Source organism: Globicephala melas, chromosome X, assembly GCF_963455315.2.
Source record: "Globicephala melas chromosome X, mGloMel1.2, whole genome shotgun sequence".
NCBI classification, from domain to species: domain Eukaryota; kingdom Metazoa; phylum Chordata; class Mammalia; order Artiodactyla; family Delphinidae; genus Globicephala; species Globicephala melas.
The window spans coordinates 119211421-119232887 of NC_083335.1; the positions used below are offsets into that span (position 1 = coordinate 119211421).

Genomic DNA, 21467 nt, shown 5'->3' on the forward strand with positions numbered 1-21467 from the left:
CCATCCATTCGTCCATCCACCTACTCCCCACTCACCCATCCATCCATCCACCGACTCCCCACTCACCCATCCATCCATCCACCTACTCCCCACTCACCCATCCATCCGTCCATCCACCTACTCCCCACTCACCCATCCATCCATCCATCCATCCACCTACTCCCCACTCACCCATCCATCCATCCTTCCATCCATCCACCTACTACCCACTCACCCATCCATCCATCCAACCATCTATCCATATATCCTCCCCTCCTTGCTATCTTCCTTTCTTCCTGCCATCCATTTTGTGTACATGTGAGACTTCAAGTTGACCATCCCCTATCCTTTAGCCCTTCTTCCACAGTATGGAGCTTTGATTTTATTGCGGGTGGTGATGTAGTGGACATTGTTGATGCTCCCCAAACCTGGACACCTGACTGCCAACAGCTATGAGTGTTGGCTATTAACTGCCCCTTCTTCACAGAACGGTCCTGGCCTGAAGATGAGCCACCTTACCCTAAAGGTTATGCCCGTATACTCCCTTCCTAGGGTTGAAGGCAGTGCCTGGCCAATGACTGACGACTGGGGTGGACAGAAGCCCCTCTGGCCTCTAGGAGATACATTCCACGCTCCAGAGTGCCCGGCAGGGTCAGGGTAAGCCCTATCCCCAGCTGACACTACCTCCTTGCTCAGCTCTTGGCCCTGTCCTGGCCAGCCTCCCTAACTTTCTCCTCCCGCGAGCTCTCCCTCCATAACCCACTGGCACAAGAAGGCCCATCTCAGGTTCTGCTTCTGGGAATGCAACTCGAGCCTCCTCTTTCTCAGTGGCAGTACTTGATATTTTCTGCCAACTCCAGGAGGGCACTCTGCTCATATATTTTCTGGACTTCAGGCTTCCCATGGTCCTTCTGTCTGTTCTCACTGCTTCCACGTCCACGGGTGAGAGGGGAGGTCAGACTCCATCCTATTAAATTACCATCATATTTCCAGGACCTCCTTCCTGAACTAGGTCACACTCTAGGGCGTTCTCCAAATTTCCACTCTTACAATTTTAAAATACATTTACCTCCTATTCAAAAATAATGCAGTGCAGAAAATTTAGAAAACACAGACACCAAAACATCCCTCATAATCTAAGAACTAATCCCTACTAAAGGTTTAGCGTGTGTCCTGCTATTCACTTTCACTTGTTTATAGAGAGTTTCTATAGAACTTGCATTGGCTTAGGCTGTGCCTTTAAGATTTACGAGTATCTGCAAATCATTAAACGTTCTTCTACGATGATTTCAAATGGCTGCGGAGTTTCCCAGTACACACTGATTTCCTGTAGTGCCTATCGTTGTTTTCTGTTGTGTTTGTTTTTACTATTTTGCTGTTGTAAAGAATATTCTTGATGGATGGAGGTGGTTATGGACTGAATGTGTGCGTGTTCCCGAAAATTCACATGCAGAAGCCCTGATTCCTGAGGTGATGGTGTTAGGATTTTAGGAGGTGATTACGGTTAGAGGAGGTCATGAGGATGGGGCCCCTGTGATGGGATTAGTGTCCTTATAAGAAGAGGAAGAGACACCAGAGCTGTCTCTCCATCATGTGAGGACACAGCAAGAAGGTGGCATCTGTAAGCCAGGAAGAGAGCCTGCCCAGGAACTAATCTGCCCATGCCATGAGCTCAGACTCCCAGCCTCCAGGACTGTGAGAAATAATGTCTGTTGTTTAAGCCGCGTGTGAGCGTGTGTTTTAGAGGAAATATATACCTATGCATGAATATCTGGCTTGGAGAGCAGGTTAGGAAGGGACCAAAGTCAGATTCATTAACAGTTAAAAACTGAAGAGATCGACGAGGTCCCAGCTTAAGACGGGGAGTCACCAAGGGTAACGCTGGAACACAGAATTGCCCTTTGCCTCCATCAAAAATGGTCCAACCTTGGTCACGTCCTGTGGTTCAACCAGCATAAGGCACGTGTTACTGAACCAGGTTTGTGCGCCTGACACCGAGCAAGCCAAACGCTGTGATGCTGAGGTCTGCAGCAGAGAGAAAGGGCTAATTCACGAGGCAGCCAGGTGGGAAGACAGGAGAAGAAATCGCACCTTGGCCTCCCTGAAGGTGAAGGGCTCAGGGTATTTATGGGGCAGAGCTGAGGTGTGGGGAGTGTGTGGAAAGGTGACTGAAGATAAGAAAAAAACGTGTGATCACAATGGTCAGAATGGACAACAGTAAAAAGTCTACAAATAATAAATTCTGGAGAGGGCGTGGAGAAGAGGGGACCCTCCTACACTGTTGGTGGGAATGTAAATTGATACAGCCACTATGGAGAACAGGATGGAGGGTCCTCAGAAAACTAAAAACAGAGCTACCTTATGATCCAGCAATCCCATTGCTGGGTGTATATCCAACTAAAACTCTTAATTCAAAAAGATACATGCACCCCAGTGTTCATAGCAGCACTATTTACAATAGCCAAGACATGGAAGCAACGTAAATGTCCATCAACAGATGGATGGATAAAGAAGATGTGGTATATATATACAATGGAATATTACTCAGCCATGAAAAAGAATGCAATAACGCCATTTACAGCAACACAGATGGACCTAGAGATTATCATACCAAGAGAAGTAAGTCAGAGAAAGACATGTACCATATGATGTCACTTATACGTGGAATCTAAAATTTTGTGTTCTAAAACACAAAAGAACTTATCTACAAAACAGAAACAGACTCACAGGCATAGAGAACAGACTTGTGGTTGCCAAGGGGGAGGGGGGGGTGGGGGAGGGATGGATTGGGAGTTTGGGGTCAGCAGATGCAAACTAATATATATAGCATGGATAAACAACAAGGTCCTACTGCAGAGCACAGGGAACTGTATTCACTGTCCTGTGATAAACCATCATGGAAAAGAATATAAAAAAAAGAATGTGTGTGTGTGTATCTATTTATGTATAACTGAGTCACTTTGCTGTACAGCAGAGACTAGCACAACACTGTAAATCAACTATACTTCAATTAAAAAAAATTTTTTTAAAAAAAGTGTGTTGATCGTCACTCTGAGAAGGTGCAACTAAGGTCCAGGCTTCTTCATGGGACCATTGTTCAGAAAATGTTGGCATTAGCTTGTTCTGAAGGTTGAGTTTTTGGCCCTGGGATGTGAAAATGTCATCAAGTGGACTCTCAGAAATGCCCAGTTGGAGGGTCTGTGGTGTTGACCAGTCTTACCTGGCTTGAGCTCAAACTGGACACAGCTGAACCCAAGTTCCTGAAAAATAACTCTGGCAAACATCTAACAGTTTTTTTTTGTTTTTCTTTTTTTGTTTGTTTGTTTTTTTTTTTGGCAAACATCTAACAGTTTAGGCTCTGTGATGCTTGGGGAGCGTGTGAGGCTTTTTGTTTTCTGGGTTTTTTTTTTTTTTGGTAGCAACAATTGAAGTGATCAGTGAAGGCAGGTTCCAAGTTCATCATGTATTAAGCACGTTACAGTTTAACGCATCTCACTGATGACTCCCCTGGGTTCCCCACTCGGAGCAAGAAGCCTGCTCCCAAAATGCGTTCTATCCAGCTCCCAGTCCAGCTTATGGACTTCACATGGGCTCTGTGGTGTTTGGATACAAGGGAGGAAGCTTTTTCAAGTAATTTAATTTTCATTCTGGAAGTTAGAGCTTTCTGAAGCCAAAGCATCTGCATGATGTTATGGAAATTTTTATTTTGAACTAAGGAAGGCAGCACTTAAAAAAAAAAAGAAGAGAAGTAGCCAAAAGTCATCTTAATAAATTACAGAAGCCTTCAGAATGCCTCCCTGTAGGGACATAAATCTAAAACCTCCAACCCTGGCATTCAGAGAGCAATGGTGCCTGAGGTTATGGCTGATGATGGGGACTCAGCCCCTCAGTGACCAAATGCACACAGCCTCCAGAAGCTTCTAAAAAGAGAAAAGTGTCAGCCGTGGTTCAGCTCAATTGTCGGAGGCTGGAGATTTGCCAGGTAGGACCTTTCTTTTGAAGGTAATTGGGGTGAGCTGAAAAGTTCCCAGGGAAGGGTCTTTGGAATTTGACCTGGGCAGGAAGCACATGGTTTCTTTATCTATGCTTCTTTCAGAGGCTGGCTTACCTCAAGGTGCCAAAATAGCTGCAGCAGCTCCAACATCCCCTTCCTCCCTCAGAAGTGCCCTGGACGTCCTCTTGTTTACAACTGACCAGGGTCCATATGTCCTCTATTGGCCCCAAGACTGTGGTCTGGGAAAGGGAAAGTGGTAATTGGCAGAGTCAAGGCTGAAAAGCGAGGGGTAGAAAAACATATAGAGAGAAATTTCCCTGGAGGTATGAGGCTCTCTGGCTGAGTGGTCAACCCAGGTTAGCTACAAGAAGGGACACTTCAAAGACGGTTTTTTTGGTTTTTGTTTTCGCCCGAAAATGATTACATTACCTTCCTGCCTGTAGTCTACAATCATGTGTTGGGGTTTCAGTTGGCCGAGAAAAAGAACCACCTTCTCCCTGGGTACAGGTGTGTTTGTTCAGATTGCTGGTCTTGTAAGATAAGCAGTCTGGGGGCCCTGGGGTGTGGGTCCAGGCACCTCTGGCCAGATGTGTGTCTGACCCAGTGGGTACACGTGTCCGTTGTGTATGGCGGCAGATGGCGGCGGAAGGACAGGTGTCAGGAGGGCAGGGAGGAGGGGCCCTGAGTCATCCCGGGAGCCGGAGGGGTGTGATGGGTAAGACCTGGCCCTGGATGGGTAGGGTCGGGAGGGTAGAATCCCGGAATGTGACTCAGGGCTATTTCTGTCTGACACCTTCGTTCCAGTGTCCTGAAGGAACATGGATAGAATTTTAAGCTAATACCTTAATTAAAAAAATATTGTAAGCCCGGGACAGGGAAGGGCACCCACATTGCAGCTGTGGCTTGTGACTGTCGCCAGAGATGCCTCTCCCCCCACCAACCTGGGCGCCAGCTGCTTCGGATGGGGGAGGGGAGACATGTCCCACCCCTCCCCACCTCCGGCTCGGCGGGGAGACGCTTCCGGAGCCCGGAGGCTCCTGCAAAGGAGGTCCTTGGTCAGGCTGGGAAGTAAGGGCGGCCCTGCGCCCGGAAACCCCTACCCGTGCTCTGCGCTCTGCTACTCCAGACTGGACTTTGGGGACCGCGGGCTGTTGCACCCGAGGCAGGGGGTCCACTCTTAGCAGACCCCGGAGCGGGGGCTTCACTCCGTTGTCTAGAGAGGCCGCCCGGGGGGGTCCCCGTTAAAGAGGGGTGGGAGGGTGGAGACGCGGCCCTCCACTTTGGGAGCAGGAGAGACTGGCCTCGCCCCGCCTCCCGAGCGCGTGCCCTGCCCCTGCGGCTCCCTGTGGCCCAGGGGTGGGGCGGCCGCCAGCGGGGAGGGCTGAGGCCGGGGCGGGGCGACCGCGCTGCACCCTGACCCGGCCCCGCCCCGGGGGTGTCCCTCCCGCCGCCACCGTCCGCGCGCCACTCCCGGGAGAGACACTGTGCGTCGCGGGGCGCACCATGGCGCGCCGGGCGGCCCTCGCGCTGCTGCTGTTCGGCCTGCTTGGCACCCAGGTGCCCACCCGGGGTGAGTGAGAGGCGGCCGGTGGGGCTCACGGGGGCGCGGGCCTGGCTTGGGGACCCGCGTCGGGGCCCCAGGGAAGGGCCATGGGAGGGGGTCGAACCTTGGGGGACGGACGCTCCGTGTGGGGTGGACATACTTCGGGGGCATAGTGCGTAGGACACGTAGTTTGGGGGTCGCACTGGGGAAGCATGCACCTCGGGGGCGCGCTGTGCGGGGCCTACACACGTTGGGGGACGCATGGCGAGGGACGTATTTTGGGGGCGCACTGTGTGTGTGGGGGGGTGGCGCGTGGAGGGCGACGCGCCGGGGAGCCCTGAGCCGTCCTTCCCGCCTAGAGGGACCCGCTGTGCCAACGGGTGGCCAACGGCCCAAGGAGGCGGCCTTACCCTTTCCTCCCCGCTTTCTTCCCGGGCGCCTTTGCACTCACTCCGCAGGCGGAATGTCAGCGTTTGTTTTCACATTCACAGACTCTTAAAAGTTGGAAGGTCCCTGGGTGGGGCGGTGGCCCCCGAGTCCCCTCCCCCTCCTCCTCCCCCCGGGGTTCCCTTCAGTTCCCGGGCGCGGGTGTGCGCCTCTGCGGCCGCCCCGCGCCCCGGCCAGAGCGCTGGCAGGGCCCGGGGACCGCGTCTTTGTTCAGGCGCTCGGTGGCCGCCTCCGGGCGCCACGCCCTGCGGCCCGGGACTAAATTTGGACTCGGCCGGGGAGCCTGAAACCCGGGAAAGGGGGAGGAAGCCAGGAAAAACTCGGGGCTCTAGAAACGCTCAGCAGCTCTTGCGGTGTCCGGGCCGCGGGGACTTTTGGCGAGCGCGCGGTCGGGTGCAGAACGACGCCGCCAAGGGACACGTGTTCTCAGCCGATCGTCCGTGTGTCCGAGTAGATAATTCGGAAAACCGCACCCAAAAAAGTGTCAGGAGAAGGACAGGACGCCCGGGACGCCCACACTCCCCAGCCAACCTGGCCTGTTTCTGGTTCTTGCCTGCGTTTTTCTGTCTTTCTCCTTTTAAAATGGAAGTTGAGATCCAGTTTTCCTGTCTCTCTCTTCTTTGAAAAGGAAAGTTGGGATCCTGCTGGGCGTGGCATAAAAAACGGGTTTCTCCGACTAACGGTTGTTTTCTGTCCTTACGTGGTTATTTTTAAGTGCACAGCCACTAGGGCAGTGTCTTTTCAGGAGTGGTCTGGTCGGTGGAGGACACGTTTTAGGAGCCAGACACAGGACAGAGAAGGCCCGGTGTTTACCTGGAAATTTCCAGCTCAGCGCTAGAGGTTGAATGTTGAGCCCTGGTCCCCCGCCTGAGTTTTATTTTGGGGAGGATTTGCTAATCGATGTCTGCATTTTTAAAATGTGTGCCACGTATTCTAGAAGTTGTGTGTTCGTTGCAGGCTTTAGAACCAATTCAGCCTGATCCACGGGAAACTCTTGGAATAGTTTACAGCTTGGTGGGGAGGGCCTGGGATGGGTTTCCTGTTTCTGTTTCCTGCCCTAAATCCCACCTAGCTGCCTCACCACAGAGTTCTTCATTAGTGGTTTTGTTTTTTTTTTTTCCTGCCGTGTGGTTGAGTCCCATCTGCTCACGAGAATTTTTCGTGCACCCCCCTGGCTACACCTTCATTCATGTTTCGTGAGTTAATTGTCCTCTGAGCCCTTAACTGTGTGCCTCGCCCCAGGGAGATGGATCACAAGGGGTTCTGGTCGCCCAGGAAGGTACCATCTGCTGGGGGAAGGGAAACATCTCACCAGGCAGATAAGACACAGGGCCGAAGAATGGTGACAGTCCCACAGTTCAAGGACTCAGGGGTGGGGAACACAGCCTTGGCCAGTGTGAGGGTGTGGCTGAGTTGGAAGTTGTCTCTGCTGACAGTTGTTTTTTGTTTGTTTGTTTTTTAACAGCTTTCACGTACAGGTTGTATTCTACCCTGTATATAAAATGTGTAATTTTTAGAAGAAACCCAGAGCACCGTTAGCCTAGAATTGCCTGATTTCTATGCAGGTTGCTCCCAGCTACTCGGGGTTGGTTGATGCTTTCAGCCAGCAGATGTTGGGGCTTGAATGGCAGGGGGATGGGAGGGGGGCACAGAGCAGCGCGGGGGTGGAGAGCCAGCCTCGCCCCGAAAGAACAGAGGGAGAACAGAGCCTTGATACGTGCTGATCTCTTGGAGGACGCCTCCCCCGCCCCTGCCTGATCCTTCTGGGGTCCGAGGCAGGGAACGGACTGTTCCTAAGATACAAATGGGGTTTTATCAGGAAAGTTTGCTTTCGAGTTGCTGAAGTTCAGAACACACTTCCCTCTAGAAATCGGGGTTTGGCTTCGTTTCCATTCTGGCTACAGGCGTCCGTTGAGTCGGGGGTAGATCTTCATCGGGGTGCAGGTAGCACTGGCCTGGTTTCTGAGGCCTTGGGACCCAGGGCTCTTGTGTTCCCAGGTTTTTCTGGAAATCCCCGTGGGACAGCGTGGGGTGGAGAGACGCAGGGGCCCTAGAAGGCAAGAGGCAGCTTCGACTTTCAATGGAGCCCTGCTTCCTCCCGCCACCAGGGACACTTGGCCATGTCTGGAAACGTTTGTGATCGTCTCAACTGTAGGGGGCGTGCTCCCGGCATGTGGCGGGTGGAGACCAGGGCTGCTGGTCCACAGCCCGCAGTGCCCAGGACGCCCCGTATTAGAGTCACCCAGCCCCAATGTCAGTCGTGCTGAGGCTGAGACACCCAGACCGAGCATGGAGACTTAATATAAACCATTTATCTATGTATCCATCCATCCGTCCGTCCATCCATTTGCCTACCTGTGGCTGTGGTTTGCAACCTGGGATGACTTGGTTCCCCAGGGGGACATATGACAGTGTCTGGGGACGTTTTTGGTTGTCACACTGCGGGGAGGGGGTGCTCCTGGCATCCGGTGGGTGGAGACCAGGGAAGCTGCTGCACACCCCGCAGTGCCCAGGACGCCCCGCATCAGAGGGTCCTCCAGCCCCAATGTCAGTCGTGCTGAGGCTGAGACACCCAGGGATTTGTGTCACACGTTCCAGGTTGCTGGTGGCTGGGGGTTTGGTTTCCGTAGTCTTCCTCCAGGTAGGACACTTACATCCCGGGTTTTAGAACTCCTGGCACCTGGGCGACCTAAGTGCGGACCGGGTGGGAAATGGGTCCAGGAAGGTGCTGAATCCAGGACCCCACGCTCCGTGCCAGCCTCTGCACAGTAGCCAGTGCCGTTCGAAAATCCAGAAACGCCTATAGGGAAAGCGACACTTGCGGGGCAACTGCTAGGTTTCCGGGGATTCCCTCCTCATCCCCGCCCGAGCAGGTGTGGCTTCTCCGGCTTCCCGTCCGGCTATTCCTGTTTCTGCCTGCCACGCAGAGAAAGTGAGTTTCATTGTCCTGCCTGCGTGTTCGGCTCTGATAAAAAGTTAATTGCGTGTTATTTCCTTTAGGGCTTTGGCTTTTTCTTCATGGTTCAACCCCCCCGCCTTTTTTTTTCCATCTGGAGATATTAAAATACTTGATTTTGGGGGGCGGTTTCTTCATGGGGGGAGATGCACTTTTCTTCATCTGGGTGATATGCTGAGTGTTCGGAAAAAGAATGCAGGTGGTCGAGTAGTTATATCCATCCGACGTGTAGGAGGCAGGGTTTTCACGGATGAAATGTGGAATTTTTTCCAGCTGAGGTTTTCCTCCCAAAGGAGACTGACTACCACACACATGGAGCCCATGTGTTTGTTCCTACTGAGATTTTCCAATCACGGTGGCTTCTTTTAGGGAGAAAAGAATCCCATGCTTGTGTATGACTTACAGACGGGGTTAGAAAGAAGACGGAGGTTGTCTTGGGGTGAGGTGTCAACTCATTCAGCGTCCTGGCTTTCCACAGAATCCTTCAGACAACCAGCTGTTGGAGGACGCCCAGCCCTGGTGGCAGCTGGGAAGACACATCTGGCACAAGACACCTCACGGAGTCCCCATGTGGTTTGTTCTGACACCCGGGTGTCCGTCCCATGTAAATCAGTGGAGATTGCCCTTTGATCTCCTTTGCCAGTTCTTAGGGTTAACGATGGAGTGTGTGTTTACAGATCTCCGAAAGTCCTTTTGGGGGGATGCAGTGGTTTTGGAAGCGTTTTCTGCAGACAGAGGGGTGTGTTCTAACCCTCAGAGGATGACACATACTTGAAAATGAACTACCCGCAAGCACTGTTATCAACATGGGTTTCGTGATACAAGTCACGGCAGCCCCTTCCTGGCGGTAGTGTTTACCAGAGCGTCTCTGGTGGAACAGGGAAGGTGTTGTTGGGGAATTAGAATTCAACCCAACATCAACCCAGAAAGCCTCTCTGCCACGGTAAAAGGGAAAGAAACCCATTTTATGACTGAGTGAGCGTGACGCCAGGATGTGACGTGCATCACAGGTGACCCACTAAGGCCGCAAAGACGCACTTTTAAAAGTAGCTAAGTAAATGTCACCCGTTCTATACAGGTCGTCAAAACAGGCTCCTTTAGCCACTGAAAATATTTACCCACCTTGGAAAAGGACAGAGAAAGATCTTCTGGAAGCAAAGGGCGAGGGAAGAGAAGTCTCTTCCTTTGTTTCCACCAGGGCTTTTATTTTTAATTTACAGTCCCTTCTAACCTTATAGGACAAAGACCCACATCACACACACATGCACACAGACACACACATGCACACAGACACACACACATACACACACACACATACACACATAGACACTTCAGTCACAGTCAACAGCCGTGAATATTCTGTTATATTTGTGTCCTTCTGGGAGAATGGCCAGGTTGTGTAGGATACACAAATGGTTGGTCTTAGGAGATGCTGCCGTATTGCTTCTGATTTTGGCTTTATCCTCCCAGGGAGTTCTGGTTGCCCACCCAACACTACATGTTCTTTTTTTGTTCGTGCCTAATCTCTTGGGTGAAAGAGGTTAACTAACCAGAATTCCTATGTGTATTGACCTAATAATAGGACAGGCACACCTCAGAGAGATTGCGGGTTCGGTTCCAGACCACCCCAGTAAAAGCAAGTCACATGAATTTTTTGGTTTCCCAGTGTATGTGAAAGTCATGTGTACATTAGACTGTAGTCTGTCGAATGTGCAGTGACATTATGTCTTAAAAAAAAAACAATGGGTCTTCCCTGGTGGCGCAGTGGTAGGGAGTCCGCCTGCCGATGCAGGGGACACGGCTTCGTGCCCCCGTCCGGGAAGATCCCACATGCCATGGAGCGGCTGGACCCGTGAGCCATGGCCGCTGAGCCTGCACGTCAGGAGGCTGTGCTCCGCAACGGGAGAGGCCACGACAGTGAGAGGCCTGCGTACCGCAAAAAAAACCGAAAACAAAACAATGAACATGGCTTAATTGAAAAATACTTTATTTCTAAAAAATGCTAACCATCCTCTGAGCCTTCGGAGAGTTGTAGTAGTAACATCAAAGATCACTGATCAAAGGTCACCGTCACACACGTATCATAATGCAAAAGTTTGAACGATTGCGAGAATTACAAAATGTGACACAGAAATGAAGTGAACAAAAGTTGTTGGAAAAGTGGCACCAATAAATTTGGTCGAAACAGGGTTGCCCCAAACCCTCAGTTTGTAAAAAACATAGTAAAGCTAAATGCAATAAAATGAGGTCTGCCTGTGTCTTTCACATCTGCATCTGTATCTGTCCACATAGGGACACAGGAGTTCCTTTTTTTTTTTTTGCTTTTTGGAATCTCCTGTTTGTATTCTTCGCCTAATTCTTTTTTTAAAAATTAATTAATTAATTAATTTATTTATGGTTGTGTTGGGTCTTTGTTGCTGCACGTGGGCTTTCTCTAGATGCAGAGAGCGGGGGCTACTCTTCATTGCGGTGCACGGGCTTCTCATTGCGGTGGCTTCTCTTGTTGCCGAGCGCAGACTCTAGGCGCGTGGGCTTCAGTAGTTGTGGCACGCAGGCTCAGTAGTTGTGGCTTGCGGGCTCTAGAGTGCAGCCTCAGTAGTTGTGGCGCACGGGCTTAGCTGCTCCGTGGCATGTGGGATCTTGCCGGACCAGGGCTCGAACCCGTGTCCCCTGCATTGGCAGGCGGATTCTTAACCACTGCGCCACCAGGGAAGCCCCTCTTTGCCTAATTCTTATGGCACTTTTGGGAGTCGGTACACGGCTGTGTTAGTTTCAGCTTTGTCTTGAATGACTCGGTGTGGCCACCGTCTCGCTACTCGTATTATTTTTTAAAAATCCCGTAAACAGAAAACCAGAAACTTCCTTTTTTTTTTTTTTTTTCCTCCCCCTAGAGTTAGATACAAGCCCTCTAAGCGGTGTTTTCTAGTGGCGATTAGGAACCCTTGGACAGGCTGGGAATGTAGTGCACGTCCAGCAGCGTTGAAACAAAGAAGATCAAATAGATTAGAGTAGAAAACACCAGCATACTTTACCCACGCTTTGCTAAGTAAGCATCGGTGTGGCTTCGGTGCCAGTTCAGCTGTCTGGGTGGACTGGGCCGTGTCGTAAAATGTCTTTATTTCCGCAGAAGGCAGGCGGGGGCGTTTGAAACCCGTTGCAGATCTGAACCCCTTTTCCATCGCTCTTGCTTTCTGCACTTGGACGTTTTTGATAGAATCCCTCTGTTTTCAAAAAGGGCCATAAAGCCGCAGGGCATCAGCAACTTTTCAAAGAGCCAAGTAATGACTCCCAAGGGTGCTTTTGAGAAGGAAAAAAAAAAGAGAGAGAGAGAGAATTCATTTTCATTGCTGCCTGTTCACCGCCCTTCGTGAGAAGGCAAAGAGCCAGACCTGTTGTATTCCGGGACTTGGAAGGCATTCGTCATCCGCAGACAATGCAGCCAGCGAATTCCGGCTGTTTCTGTTTGTGCATCCGCAGGGCGTTCCACCCTCCCCTCCCCCTCCCCTCCCCACCCCCTCCCCTCCCCCTCCCCTCCCCCTCCCCTCCCCTCCCCTCCTCCCCCTCCCCTCCCCTCCCCCTCCCCTCCCCCTCCCCTCCCCTCCCCTCCCCCCTCCCCCCTCCCCTCCCCCTCCCCTCCCCCCTCCCCCCTCCCCTCCCCCTCCCCTCCCCCCTCCCCTCCCCCTCCCCTCCCCTCCCCCCTCCCCCTCCCCCTGCCCTGACTCGACTCCATGCTGAGGAATTAACTAAAGACTAGTGGCCTGGACAGGTGTGATTGATGATTGATTGGTGCATGGATGATAGATAGATCATAGGTTTATAGAGGATGGATGGATAGACAGATGGTGGAAGATAGATAATGGATAGATGATAGATAGAGGATAGATGGAGAGATGTCAAAAGATAGATGATGGATGGATGAATGGATGGATAAAAGATGATAGATAGATATGACAGATTAGATAGAAGATAGATAGATGATAGATAGATAGATAGATAGATAGATAGATAGATAGATAGATAGCTGCAGTACCTATCTCAAGTGGTTGCCAGTTGGAGGGGGCCATTATCTCACTGCTCTGAAACCACCAGCACCTAGACTCACCGTAAGCACAGCACCAGGCAGTGGATTATAATCTCTGCATTCCTACAAGATAAGGAGCTGACTCAGAGTTGGGGAAGGAATCAGGGCATGGGAAGGACGGAGCAGAAGATGAGCCTCAGCTGCGGTGTGGACTGCATCCTGCTACCACAGAGAAAGCTTTCCTGGTCACCTCTTGGAAGGCAGATGCTGGTTCCCCTGCAGTCCCACCCCCAGATCTCTCTCCACCCTAGGCTAACTTCCATAAATGCTGATAGATCTGGTCCGTCTGGATGCACCCACGGTGTCTACATTGCTCCATATCCCGGGCTTCTCATGATGTTCTCCCAGGCCGGCATGTCCTCCTTCACTCGTGCTTCTTGTGAGAGGACCATTTGCCCAGATTCTCAAAATGAAAAGTCAGCTTTCATTCCTGCCAGCTCCTTCTCCCATATCCGATGTTAGCGAATCCTGTTGATTTCATTTTCTAAATCTTTCTCCACCTATGCTCCTGTCTCCATTTCTGCTTTCATTTTTAAGGCTCCCCCTGCCCCCCCAAAATCCTTCCAGGAAGAATACAAGAAGCCCTTAACCATTTTCTTTCCTGGATGCTCAGGTACTTTGAGAAGGCCTGGGGACTCCCCCTCAGAATAACATTTCTTTTTAATGCATAAAATAAAATACATAGGACTGCCAGGGAAACGGATTATATTAAACCAGCCACCCAGTGTGCAGGGGAAGAAGATGCTGGCCTTAGCCGAGGGTGTTGGCAGAGCCTGGACCAGGACAGCAGAAATGAGAGAGAAGGGACCAGCTGTGTTAAGGAGTAGTAAGGAAATAAAAATCTATACTAGTGGCTTGCGAACCGGCCCCCAAAGTTTTTTCTTTAATTGGCCTGGGGCACAGCCTGGGTCTCGGGACTTACGAGGTCTCCTTGGATGTGCAGCCAGAGATGAGAACCAAGATCTGTATTTGAGCTTCAGAAACTGTAATGTGCATAGGAATCACCCATGGAAATGCTTTAGTCTGGCTGGGAGGGATGCTGAGGGCTTCCTGTAGGAGGGCAGCCTCTTATCGGGGCTTTGAGGACTGAATAGGAGTTTTCCTGGTATGGACAGAAGAGATTGGCATTTACGGCCAAATAGAGGATTCGAGGGAAGCCCCAAGGACGGACAAGGTGCCCAAACTGTATGACCCCTCAAATCATTCACAGGATGCTGGGGGGATTGTAAATTTTCGAGGGACATAGAGTGACATCTATTGTATTTCCATAACATCTTACCGAAAAACCCGAGTGAACTTCTTGGCCAGTCATAGTAGTGATTGTACCATCCATCCTCAGCATTCAGACTCCATATTTGCAAATCTGCCTACTTGCTACAATTTATTGGTAACTCCCAAATTGATACTGAGTTCGGGGATTTGTGCCCAGCTGCAAAAACACGGAGTCACCTCTCCGGTCTTAGATTGTAAACAAGTATCTGTGTCGTGCCGCATTTTTGTGCTTTATGCTTGCGATTTTGCTTCTAAGCACGAGAAGGTTGCCGCGTGCCTGAAATACGTGTGTGAGATGAGCTTCCTTTAGGCGGGAGAAAGAGTGCTGTGAGCATCAACAGTCTAGATTAAATAAAGTCAAATTCCACAGAAACATGCATGAAACAAGGTTATGTGCGATTAACTGATGGCGGTGTGACCTGAGGGCGCAGGGACTTAACCCTGGAGTTCCCCAGGAGCCATGATTGAATATTATTAGCTCATTCAGCATTTCCGGCGACTGTAAGAACAGAACCACTACGGATGACGTGCCTTGACTGTGATTAATAAACAGAACTGTCAGGTCTAGGTTAGGGGCCTTGGGCCAGTTTCTGGAGATGCAAAGCCTCTGTGAACTGATCAAGTTTGGGGCCTTCTGACGGGTCATTTAGGGCCAGTGCGAAGGGGCAGGGCGGTGACCCAGGTGAAGGGTGATAAAATTGGAAATGGATTTGGGGCTTTGAGTCAGATCCTGGAGGTTATCTTTCAGGGTGACAATGACTTGGTTTCCTAGCTCAGGGAGACTGAATTTACCGGGGTCCTAGAACTACCTCCCTACAGCCGGGATGAGGGTCCTGGGCCACTCTTGCCATCCCAGCCCACCCACCAGGATCAGCATCACCTGGAGGTTGTTAGAAATTCAGATTCACAGGCCTGGCTCCCACCCACTGAGTCAGTGTCTTTGGGATCGGGGCCCAGGAATCTGGGCTCCCCAAATTCTAAAACTCACTGGTCCACGGCACCCGGAGCCCAGCCCACAGCGTCCCCAGATGCTCTGGGTTCTTCCAAAGCTTGACCCAGCCCAGAGTGGCACCCCCAGGGTTATGGTACAGGAGAAGAACCTTTCCCCTCCTTGTCACAAAATCTGTAAGGCAGAATGTTCAATGACATGGCTCGAGAAACGGCAAAACTATGTCTGGAGCAATTCCTTCCTAGCTACAGAAAAGTAAGGGCATCTCTAATATTTAGAAATAAAATAAGATCAAACAGCATTCACCATCACCTCTGGCCCTGGACCAGCCCTGAAGAGCAGTGACCAGCCTGCACGGGGCCAGGGCCGGGGGGACCCTGGTGTTGCCGTTGACATTGCAGGGGACTGGGGGCGAGTTCTGGGGTCTCCGTTTCTTCCTCCCTAAAAGAGGGTCTTGCAGATCAATAGTATTATCTAGACAGCTCCAGGAGCATGCAGGCCGTCCAGAAAATTCATCCATGGCTACTGTTAGTTTTACGTGATTCTTACCTCATTAGTAGGAAAATCTGAAAGCCCAAGAAATCTTTTAACTGCCTAATTTTTATTTTGATTCTAACTTTATTTCTAGAATTTATTTCTATTTTATTTGTGCCTGTATTTATATTATTAGGTTCTGTGTATAAATGATAAAATTTATGTATAATTCATAATTTCTATAATTTATTATAAAAATTTAAATTTTATCTCTACCCTTATTTTCTTTCTAGAGAGTTTGTTTCATGTATACATATATCCATTGATATAATTCATAGGTTCTGTGTATAAATTATAAATTACATAATTTATAGTTCATTATTATAAAATTTATATTTTCTAATTTTATTTCTAGAATTTATTTCTATTATATGTATACAGGTGTTCATTTACATAATTGATAGGTGTTGTGTATAAATTACATAATTTATAATTTAACTTTTAATTTATAATTATAAAAATTTCTATTCTCATTTTATTTCTAGAATTTATTTCTATTATATGTATACACATGTTCATTTATATAATTGATAGGTGCTGTGTATAAATTATAAGTTACATAATTTATAATTTAATTTATAATTATAAAATTTATTTCTTATTCTAATATTATTTCTAGAATTTATCTCTTATATTTAAACATATATTCATTTACATAATGATAGGTTCTGTGTATAAATTATAATTTATATAATTTGTAATTTATTATTATGCAACTTTATCTTAGTTCTTTTCTAATTTTGCTTGTATAATTTATTTCTATTTTATTTGTATATATTTATTTATATAGCTTATAAATTCTGTCTAAAGTATAAATGACATAATTTGTAACTTCTATAATTATATTTAATTTCTCTTCTAATTTTGTTTCTAAAGCTTATTTCTACTTATTTTTATATATTTATATAATTTATAAGTTCTGTATATAAATGATAAATTCTATAGTTTGTAATTTCTGTAATTATTATTGCAACTATATTTTCTTTCTGTTCTAGTTTTCTTTTTTCTTAATTTTTTACTTATTTATTATTTTTGGCTGCGTTGGGTCTTCGTTGCTGCGTGTGGGCTTTCTGTAGTTGCGGCGAGCGGGGGCTACTCTTCTTTGTGGTGCGCGGGCTTCTCATTGCGGTGGCTTCTCTTGTTGCGGAGCACGGGTGTCGCAGGCTTCAGTAGTTGTGGCTCACGGGCTCAGTAGTTGTGCTTTGTGGGCTCTAGAGCGCAGGCTCAGTAGTTGTGGTGCTCGGGCTTAGCTGCTCCGTGGCATGTGGGATCTTCCAGGACCGGGCCTCAAACCCATGTCTCCTGCGTTGGCAGGCGGATTCTTAACCACTGCACCACCAGGGAAGCCCCGATCTATATTTTGTTTCTGTTCTAGTTTTGTTTCCAGTATTTATTTCACTTCTGTTTCCATTTGTATAATTTATAAGCTCCGTTTATAAATTGTGTAACTGATCATCTCTATAAATTATTATCAGTAGTATTTATATCCTCGTTGTGATGTGTGCGTCAGTGCGCCACCCTGATGGAATTTAAGGGAAACCGGATTCGGGCCTCGTGCTGTGCGCTCGTCACTTGCACAGTTCGTGGTTGTGGAACCTCAGATTCGAGGTTCAGCGGGTTTGTGAGGCACGTGCAGCTGCACAGCTCCCCCGGAGGAGCCGGCGCCCAGGGTGGCCTTGGGGACGTCCTGGGGCTTGTCCTCGGTCTCGGGAGGAGGGAACCGAACAGATGGCTGGGGGGGGGAGGGTGCACGGCGGTGGGGGAGGGCGCACGGCAGGGGGTGTGTGTGCTGTGGGGATGACTCAGACCCTGCGTCTGGCGGGGCGCCTCACATCTGGAGGTGTCCCCTTCCGCATCTGGAGGTTGGAGGGGCCACCTGGAAGCTGCAGAGGCAGTGCAGGCTGCCTCCGACGGGCTGGGCAACGGCAGCCGGAAGAGAAATGCCTGGGTGTCCCCCTCGGATGCCCGGCCCCTCCCCCAGCCCCACTGGGTCTGCTGTTCCTGGGTTTTCGTGCGGGACCCCGGGGGCTCAGCAGAGGGCTCTGAGTTGAGCCGTGAGCTCTCCTCTAAGCGAGGCCACGTCAACGGTACTCAGGAGCCCAGATGCACGGGGAGCGGGGCAGGGCACGGGGAGCGGGGCGGGGCACGGGGCCCAGGTGGGCTGGGGAGGCTCCAGGCCCTGGACACGGAGCTACCAGGCAGACAGACAGACATGTGCACACACACGTGCACGCATGCTCATACGCAGGGCACAGACACGCATACATACACAACACTCACGATGCATATTTGCGCGCGCGCGCGCCCATGAGCACATACCTGCACCGCACACGCACCAGTGCACGTGGACATGCATGTGCACAGGTACACGTGGGCACGCGTGCAGTTCACCCACATGCAGTGTGCACGCCCGCGGGTGCACGTGCTCACAGACACGCGCACACGAGTATACTCACGTGCACATCCGTACACAGACACACCCACACAGGAGCATGCACGCGCACGCATCACGTGTAGCAACATCTTACGTTCAAGTGTGTTGCTGTTGGTTTCAACATTCCAAAGAGCCTTGTCTGCTTGTTTTTTCCAAATCCCCGTCCGAAACGCAGCATCGTCCGCTCCTTGAATCGCACTGTTTGGGGTTACTTGCCTCCCCGCCCCCGCCACCGTCAGGTGTGGAGGCGTCCCGATGGCAGGGGCGCTGAATATCTCAGGAAGGTCCCAGCGCCGTCGCTTCGGCAGAGGGAGCGTAGAGGGAGTGATAACGGTTGTGGGTCTCTAGGCAGACGTACAGGACCAGAGACGCGCATGTATGTGTAGGCTTTGCACCTGCCCGGGGGGGGGGTCTTCGGGGCTGAACAAATCCCACCCTCCCCAGCCGCCCTGGCTACCACGTGGACATCTGCCACATGCTGCAGGAACAGCTGAAACCACACCTGTCCCTTCCGAGCTCTGAGATCCAGAAACCAGCGCCCCTCCCCCCGCGAGGGCTGGGGTCCGGCCGACGCAGGGCCTTCCCAGATGCTGCTGCTTCTGCTGCCTGTTGTTTTCTTTGTTTTTAATTCGGGGGCACATCTCATTGTTCATGTCGTAGTTTTTATGGAAGTAGAGTTGACTTACAATATTAGTTTCAGGTGTACAACAAAGTGATTCAGTTATATATACATATATATATATATATATATATATGTAGCAGATTCTTTTCCCATGTAAGTTATTACAAGATATTGCATAGAGTTCTGTGTGCTCTACAGTAGGTCCTTGTTGTTTATCTATTATATATATAGTCATGTGTATCTGTTAATCCCATACTCCTAATTTATCTGTTCCCCCCTCCCTTTCCCCTTCGGTAACTGTAAGTTTGTTTTCTATGTCTGTGAGTCTGTTTCTGCTTTGTAGATAGATTCATTTGTGTCGTAGTTTAGATTCCACATATAAGTGATATCATAGGGTGTTTGTCTTTCCCTGTCTGACTTTCTTCCCTTAGTATGACAATCTCTAGGTCCATCCACGGTGCTGCAAATGGCCTGATTTCATTCTTTTTTACCTGCCTGCCTGTTCTTAATACACACATGGAAAATCACACACACACAAATACACTTCCCAAACTGCACGTAGACACACTTACATATGGGCACACGCCCAAACTACACACGTGCACATACAAAACCCCACATATACACATACACTACACACACCACAAATACACACATGCCAACTGCACTTAGACACACACATGTGCACACATGCAAACCACCCACACACCTACACACAAAACCCCGTGGATCCCAAACAACTCAGTAAACGGACACACACACACACCCCCAATCGCTCACACACATAGCTGCGCGCGCGCGCACACACACACACACACGAGAGAGAGAGAGAGAGAGAGACAGAGACAGAGACAGAGAGAGAGAGTTACAGGCTGACACCTGTCTGTGAGACATTCAGGGGGACTGAACAAATTGCAACCTTCTGGAGGCCCCCGGGGATGAAGGTGGCTTGTTACACGCCCAGCACTTCCTGACATGGGACACGTGTGCTCTTTGCTTCTGCCCCTGCAGGACGATCCTCCGACCTGCTGTCACCCTCCTTTCCGCTGACCGGACGGTCCAAGTGGACTGTTCCCCGATTCCCTAACTGTGCTTTCCTTCAATCCATCATTAATTGGATAGAAATAGAAATCGTATTGAAATTGCTTCAGTAAAGCGGTAGCAACAGGATAGAAGCACCGTGGAATTAAAGGCAGTTTCCCCCCTTCTCTGGGATCACAGGAAATTTAAAAGAAAATGTACCTTTTTCTGGGTTGTCTGGTGTTTCTACGAGAAGTACGTTTTGGTCACGTAATTACAGAGATGTTTTTCTCTCCATGTTTTTTCTCCATCATGTATTGGAAATCGTTACTCACCTATTTCAAAACACCTGCTTTCTTAGACTAACGCACGTGCAGAATTATCATGGTTTCCCACTAATTTAATTGCTGCTAAACTCTAAGGATGTCCATAATGTAAAACCTAAGCTGACATGTTCTTACATTTACGCATGAGAGTGAATATTTCAAATGAGAAATCACAGCATGTGATGCATTTTCAAAGCCGCCAGACATCTCAAAATCATGCCCTTTTTTAATTGTCTTCTTAATTTCCCAATTTACTTTTATTTGACTTATTTCTAATTGGACTCTTTTTTCTTTTAGGCCAAGATTTTGATTTATCGCATGCCCTTGATGGTGAGTAACAGTAAAACATTTTGTAAACTACAGGGAATATTTCACTGGACTATAGTAAATCTTTTGAAATATGTCTTACTGTGATAACTAGACTCACGTAGGACGAGGAAAATCAAGATGCCCTTGTCAGGGTAAATGAACCTTTTTTGGTGGAATAATTTCCACGTTCTGTGGTGGTGAATGAATGCCACGTGGGCTTGCCATGCGCTTGGGGAAGGGGCTGGTCCCCCGTGGGCTGGTCCCCTGTGGGCTGGTCCCCCATGTGCTCACTGATTCCATCCCTTGGCTGGTGGCTGCATGACCCCAGTCTCTGCCTCTGCCTCACGTGCCTCTATGTTTTCCCATTTCCTTCTGATAAAGGCACTCGTCTATAAGGGTCTGTGCTAATCCACTGTGACCACATCTTAACCAGTGTTTCCAAATAAGGTCACGTTCTGAGGTTCCCAGTGGATGTGAATTTGGGAGCCCAGTATTCAACCGAAAACATCTTTTTTTTTTTCTAATTGGAGTACAGTTGCTTTACACCGTTGTGTTAGTTTCTGCGGTACAGCAAAGTGAATCGGTCATACGTATACCTATATCGCCTCTTTTTTGGATGTCCTTCCCACTTAGGTCACCACAGAGCACTGAGTAGAGTTCCCTGTGCTCTACAGTAGGTCCTCGTTAGTTGCCTAGTTTATACATAGTACGGTATGGAAGTCAGGGCCCCAAGATATCTTTTTCACTCCTGGGGTCCGATGCAGAGGTGTGAGTCAATTCCGTGAGGGCAGTAGTATTCCCCAAAGCCAGCGGGGGTTACGTCTTCTTCTTGATGATGAAACCCTCACTGGCTGGTGGGGAGAGATGCCGGGGAGGTGTCTGTGGTCCTAATGGCCTCAGCCCACACTGCCTGGGTTGCCTGGGGGTCCCAAGGAGCAGAAGGTGTGCTGCACGCAGTGAATGTGCACAGCCTTTGAGGGTTCCTTGTCCCTCCTTCTCCC

The 21467-nt window shown here is 49.5% G+C and overlaps 1 protein-coding gene across 2 annotated transcripts in view; it reads left to right on the forward strand.

Moving 5' to 3' along the window:
• The first annotated feature begins 5347 nt into the window (after positions 1 to 5347).
• CD99 (CD99 molecule (Xg blood group)) overlaps positions 5348 to 21467 on the forward strand; it is a 34125-nt gene continuing 18005 nt past the window's right edge. The window contains exons 1-2 of one of the 2 annotated variants that reach the window (XM_060292905.2): positions 5348 to 5543; positions 20455 to 20487. In XM_060292905.2, the coding sequence (XP_060148888.1) occupies positions 5477 to 5543; positions 20455 to 20487 (100 nt within the window). In that variant the 5' untranslated portion in view covers positions 5348 to 5476. The remainder of the gene's footprint in view (positions 5544 to 20454; positions 20488 to 21467) is intronic. The other variant, XM_030837269.3, reaches the window with a different exon arrangement.